The sequence below is a fragment of the Melozone crissalis genome, unplaced genomic scaffold, assembly GCF_028551555.1.
Source record: "Melozone crissalis strain CALT ecotype California unplaced genomic scaffold, PUWL_Pcris_2 ptg000061l_1, whole genome shotgun sequence".
Taxonomy (NCBI): domain Eukaryota; kingdom Metazoa; phylum Chordata; class Aves; order Passeriformes; family Passerellidae; genus Melozone; species Melozone crissalis.
The window spans coordinates 9040973-9047167 of NW_026535839.1; the positions used below are offsets into that span (position 1 = coordinate 9040973).

General features: G+C 51.1%; 1 protein-coding gene across 1 annotated transcript; it reads left to right on the forward strand.

Moving 5' to 3' along the window:
* The first annotated feature begins 3927 nt into the window (after positions 1-3927).
* NEUROG1 (neurogenin 1) lies at positions 3928-4458 on the forward strand. Its single transcript, XM_054288232.1, has one exon. The coding sequence runs from the start codon at positions 3928-3930 to the stop codon at positions 4456-4458; it is 531 nt and encodes a 176-aa protein (XP_054144207.1).
* The last annotated feature ends 1737 nt before the right edge of the window (positions 4459-6195 follow it).

Here is a 6195-nt window from a genome sequence, read left to right on the forward strand (position 1 = left end):
GTGAGGGGGCACGATCCTTCCTTTACTCCTGCAAGGCACCAGGTCCAGCTCTCAGCTTTTTTCTGATGGCTTTGCCATCAGCCATGTCAGCTCTCCAAATCTGGTTCAAGCACTCTCCACAGGCAGCTCTGCCTTCCCTTTCTGGCCATGCTTTCAAACAATGAGGGAGCAAAAAAGCAGTATTCTCCTGGTTCATTTGTTATTTTGCCACTCATCCCAAGGACTCATCATTAGTTCAAGACCTCTTGTAGTAATGTAACAAAAGAGAGTGTGCTGAGTTGCTGTAATGATGTGAATCTTAAGACCTGAAAAAAAAATTATGTAGCTCTGACTTCTCTGAAGCATTCCAATTGCAGGAGCAGTTTTACTGTGAACTGCTCATTTCCATGCTTGAAGAGCGATGCTAACACTGCTCTAATGACCAAAATTCTGGTTTGGTTAGAAATGTGAAGTTGAATAACGTGGATTTTTATTTACTTTTACAAGGTGCAACAAACAGTCACCAGGGAATGACATCTTCTCTTGGTCTGGCTTTTTCCTTGAAGGAAACAGTGCATCCCAAGAGCTGCAGGGAGCCTTGTGGCACATTTTCTCTAAAAGTCCTTCCTCCACCTTTATTCATCAAGTCCTACTTTTTCTGGAGTCCAGCCATGAGTGAGACCCCACACATGATGTCTCAACATGAGGGCAGAGGAACCAGCTTCATTCTCCAGGCCTTACAACTGTTAACTGTGCTGCATGGAAATGCACCCATGACAATTTGGATTTTGGATGAGCAGTTTGCCATGGCTTGTAAGGAAGGATGGGCTGATCCAGCTGTACTTTTGCAGTTTTCTTAGTAAAAAATACAATTCTAATCTCTTTCTCTCTCACTTTTGTTCAGTGCTGCCTCTCAAAGCAAATGATGAAGTATTTCTGAAAACTTCCTGAGAGTTCAAAATATGAAATTAATATCATTCGTGAGTGCAGCTACATTTACATTAAGGTGGAAAAATTAATATCAAAGGTTAAAACTCAGAATAAGAATTATTACATCAGTGAGATGCTAACACACACTGTGTGTTTCTTGAAATCACTGGTCCTATTTCATTTTGGAATTTTTTTCTTTTCCTATCCCAGAAAACTTCACATAACTTCAGCAGCTGACTTCCATAGGAGCAGGCCCATAAGGTGTAAGAACTATTATCTGTGTTGGCTGAATAATTTATCTGCAAAATTAGTAGACTGCCTGTGATAGAACTGGTTGAATTATTCATCGGGAATAAATTATCCGAGATATTTAGCACTTCTTTCTGTTTGCGAAGGCTTCCTGAAACAATTCTGGTTCTGTGAATGCATTCGTTATTCATAAGTACGCAGTGAATAGATTATGCAAACAAATTTCAGCCTATGGGTTGTTTGTGAAACATTCACTTCAGCCCTGCCTATTCATGGCTGTGACTGATCACAGAGACACATGGTGCTCTCTCCCCTCCTTGATTGGAGCACAAACTTTTAAAACAAGAGAATAACAAATGACAAACTGCAAATGATGGATAAGGACTAATGAATAATGCGCTTTCACTGCAAACTTTCAGACAAGTGATCGGTTGTGCCAAAGTCTGTGGAACTCTAGGGAATCATAAACATTTTAATGAATAAACTATTGACTGCTCAAAGACAACCAAACAAAAGACAATAAAAGTGTTGCAGACAACACTGGAGTTTATATCACTATATATAAAACGCACAGTAACAAAAGTTGAACGCTTTTTGCCATATGCTTCCATAACCTTTAAATTTTGGTCCCTTCTGGCTTTCTGGGTAGCGCTGGAAACTCCACCGCCGGTCTCTGCCCGCTGACAGAGCCCTCTAATTGTGCCGTCACTTAAGGACATGAGTAACTCAGTGAAGTGGAACTGCTTAGCGCAGAAAGTCACTTATGTATGCAGAGGCCCTAAAAACATCAGCCTGATTGCGGGTCCGGTGATTGAGAGAGCCCCGTCCCTCCCGGGATCAGCCAGCCCCCCCTGTCTCCTGCCGTACCTGGGTGTATTGCACAGCCCTGGTCTGCGAGCGGATAAAGACGTAAAAAGCAGAAAGAGAGCTGATCCTGCAAGCTCGGCCACTGCCAAACTACTTCTAGTTTGAGACTCGTTAATATTCATCACCCAGGGCTTTTTGGATTGCTCACTTCTGTGCGTGATCTTCTTGGCACAAAGAAGGTTGTTTGTGGCAGTTTGCTGGTGTCGTGGGTCGTCGCAAAGCGAGGAGGGTGGAAAACATAATTTTCATAGAATTCCTCGCTCAGGTTCAAGTAAAGAATGGTTGCTAAGAACTTAAAATGCAAAGATATATAATAATAATTTATGCTGTCACTTTTCCCTGTTTATCAAAGTCATAGAAGAAAATCAAAGGAGGGGGAATCAATCTGCATTTTGAGTAAGGGCAAATCAGGTAAATACATGTGAGTTTAGGCATAGGCACCTGAAAATGGCTATTGATGGGCGGTGAAACTGAAAACCTTCCAGGAACACAAGTACCTGAGTGCTGACAATGGGGCTTCTTCCACGCAGTCAGAGCAGGATGCAAAGAGCCAGATGTCAGAATTAGGAAACTTTCTAGCCACTTTCAAAACTGTGGCTCCCCAAAATGTGAGATGGCGATATCCTAGCACCGAATGGTGACTAGGAGAAGCAGCAAGAACTTTACAATCAAAACAGTACAATTCTGTGTGTTTATCCAGACAAAGAAGAATTGTATCTGTGCATTGTATATGTAGTGTCTATATATGTATATACACCGTATATTGTATATATTGTGTGTATATATGTATATATAGGAGGAGACCTCATAGGATGTATTGTGATTACGACCATCAAAGCTTGTAAAATAAATGTCCTTTGGAACTTTTAACTTTCTGAACACCTGTAAAATCCTTTTTAAAGCGAAGCACGTGAAAGCCAAAGCGCGTGTCGATAATCACCTGAGAAACGCAGGAGGGAAATACCTGCTTTGAGTTTTATCATTTTAGAGCATTTTCACTTTGAGTTTTATTATTTTAGAGCATTCTCGCTTTGACGCGTGGATGTAGAAAAACCCGCAAGGTGCAACGAAAACCTGACCAAATCCTCCGCCCGCATCTGGCTGGGCAATAACTGACGGCTCATCCTCTGGCAATCCAGATTAACCTTTCTCTTTCCCCAAACCCCCTGCTCGCAGCGGTTTAAACTCCCGCTGGAGCCCCTCCGGCCGGAGCGGGAGGGTGACCCCTCCACCCCCTGCCCCGCTTTGTCCTGCCGCCTCCCTCCCCGCACACACGGGGGGGGGGGGACACAAAGCGGGTGCCCCCCCTCTCTCCCCCGTCCCCCGGGGGCGCGGCAGATGCGCGGCCGCCCGCGGTAATTGCGGGCACGCTCCGGAGGGCGCGGCGCACGGGGCCGACCTGCCGCCTCGGCGCGGCCCCGCGGGGCGGCCACGGGGCCATTGTCCGCCCGCCGCTATAAGAACGGGCGGCCGCGCCGTCGTGTGCCAAAGCCGCCGCTCACACGAGCGGATCGCAGCCCGCAGCACTTCAAAGCCACGCGCGGTCGCGTGTCCCCCCGCCCCGCCTTTCCCCGGGCTTTGGCTTTTTTTTTTTTTTCGCCTTTTTTTTTTTTTTTTTTTTTTTTTATCCCCCTGCTTTTCCCTATAGCGGCCGGCTCGGTTTTTTCCTCTCTGTGTTTTCACATCGTTATTGCTTATCCGCATCCCCGGGAGTGCCTTTCCATGTGAGTACGGGAGCGCCGGCACCTGCCAAGCACCCGCACCGCCACCCTCTCCGTTATATTTATTTATTTTTTTCCTTCCCCCCCACCCTTTCCCCGGCAGCTTCGCACCTTCCCCTTCGCTCCCCGCTCCATCCTCCCCTGCCCTGGCAGTGACGGGCTCCGGCTTCTCTCCCGCAGGATGCCCGCCGAGGCGCCCAGCAGCGGCGAGGGCGCGGAGCCCGGCGCTCCGCGGGAGCGGCGGAGACGGCGCGGCCGTGCGCGGGCGCGGACCGAGGCGCTGCTGCACACGCTGAAGCGCAGCCGGCGGGTCAAGGCCAACGACCGGGAGCGGAACCGCATGCACCACCTCAACGCCGCCCTGGACGAGCTGCGCAGCGTCCTGCCCACCTTCCCCGACGACACCAAGCTCACCAAGATCGAGACCCTGCGCTTCGCCTACAACTACATCTGGGCCCTGTCCGAGACCCTGCGCCTGGCCGAGCAGTGCCTCCCGCCGCCCCCCGCCTTCCGCGGCGCCGCCGCGCCCCCCAGCCCCGGCAGCGACGCGGGCTCCTGGCTGTCCAGCGCCTCCCCGTCCGCCCCCTCGCTCTGCGCCTCCGCCTCCGGCCCCAGCAGCCCCGCCACCTCCGAGGACTGCGCCTATGCGCCCGCCGACAGCCTGAGGGGCTTCCGCGGGCTGCCCGCGGGCCCGGGCGCGCCCCTCCGCTAGCGCGCACCGCCCGCGCCCCGCGCACCGCCCGCAGCTCGGCCCGGGGCCGGCGGAGAGAGGGGAGGAGGTGATGGGGGGAGTCTCGTCCCGTTGCACTTTTCATCACTGTCCTTCCCCCCAACCCCTTCCCCCCGACCCCCGCCTCGCCTCCCGCTCCGCTCCGAAAAACCGGGAAGAAGAAAAGCGACAGATTTGCTGCCGCAGACGAGGTGAAAAGTCAATTTTACAATTTGTAGCTCTCCAGAGAAGAAAAACGAGCATGAAAATTTGGTTTGAACGCCCTGACAATGCCATGAAAAGGCTTAAGGGGCCGATGCGGCCCGGGGCGCAGCGCGGGGCTCAGCGCGGCTCCCCGGCCCTGCCCTGGGGCGGCTCAGCCCCTGCCGGGGGTCCCAGCACCGGCCCCGATGGGACCCCGCACCCGGCGGACAGCGGAGGGCCTCATGCATTATAGATGCTGACCCCCGGCGCGGCCGGCCTGCCTCAGAGTGGGAGCAGACACGGGGTATTCAGCGACTGGACCAGAGAGCGGTTTAATTTATTCAAGATGTTCATTCATATGAAAATTGTATTTTTGTACATAAAGAGCTTTATTCTATTATTATACCTCTTATCAAAGTGGGGGTTTTGTTTTGGTTTGGTTTTTTTGTTTTTTTTTTTTTTTAAGAAATCGTGCTTTACCCTGTAAATAAAATTTTTTAACGTTTGTACTGAATTTTGGCAGCGCCTCTGGAGTTTTGTTTCTTGGACTCGAGGGGTTCACTTGAACTCGAGGGGTTCACTGCTTGGAAGGAGGCTGGGGTAGAAGGGAAGGGGCATTTCTGACACCCCACTGGCCACAGACACCTGCGGCTACCTGCACACACCTGCTGGCCCCCCAGTGTCCCAGGGAGGGAATTAGAGCCCCAGGAGATGCGGGCAGAGAGCAGGAGCACAGCAGGACACCAGCAGTGCCCGGGTTTCAGGCTCACAGCAGAGCTGCGAGGTGTCAGAAGCTAGGGGGAAGGAGAAGGTGCTGAGCCCCTGAATAGGGCACAGAAGTTGTAACTTTGCCTGAAGCTGTGACACTGGCAGAAGGTGACTGGCATGAGCTGCCTCTTTTCCTCAAGGCACGAGGTGTGACAGAGGCTCTCCCAGCTCACTCACAGGCAGAGAAAGGAAAAAGAGCAGCCAAAGGTGCCATCCCACGGTCTCTGCACCAGCTGTGGCACAGCTCTGGCACTCAGCTAGAGACTGAGGGTGTCAAAAGTACCCTCATCGCCAGGAAATCTGCTCCACCATTGCAAAATCCCAAACTTTCCTTTCTCCTGCAATTGTGTGCAATGGGGGAGCCCTCTGACCCCCCAAACCCCTACCTTCTACTCTTCCTGACTCCATCCCCCCTCTCTTTCGCATTGCTCTATGCTCCCACATTGCACTAGGCACACAGACCCTTCAAAACAAGTTTTATCCTCTTTGCCTTATTTTATGGGGCAAATGAGGCAGCTCGGACATGTCCCTACAGCCATCTCCAAAACATGGGTGAGTTGGAACTGTCCTTGAAGGTAGCAGGGAGCTTGTGGGGAAAGATGGAGAGATGGTGTTGTACAAACCCAAATAAATCAGATCTCTGATGGGATTGCCACGGATTATGGAATTAATTGACTTTCATTTTTCTGTGCCTCAGTTTCCCATCTGCAAAAGTGGGGTACCACTATCCCCTCATCAGTGAATTTAAGGATTTAATCATGCAGAGCT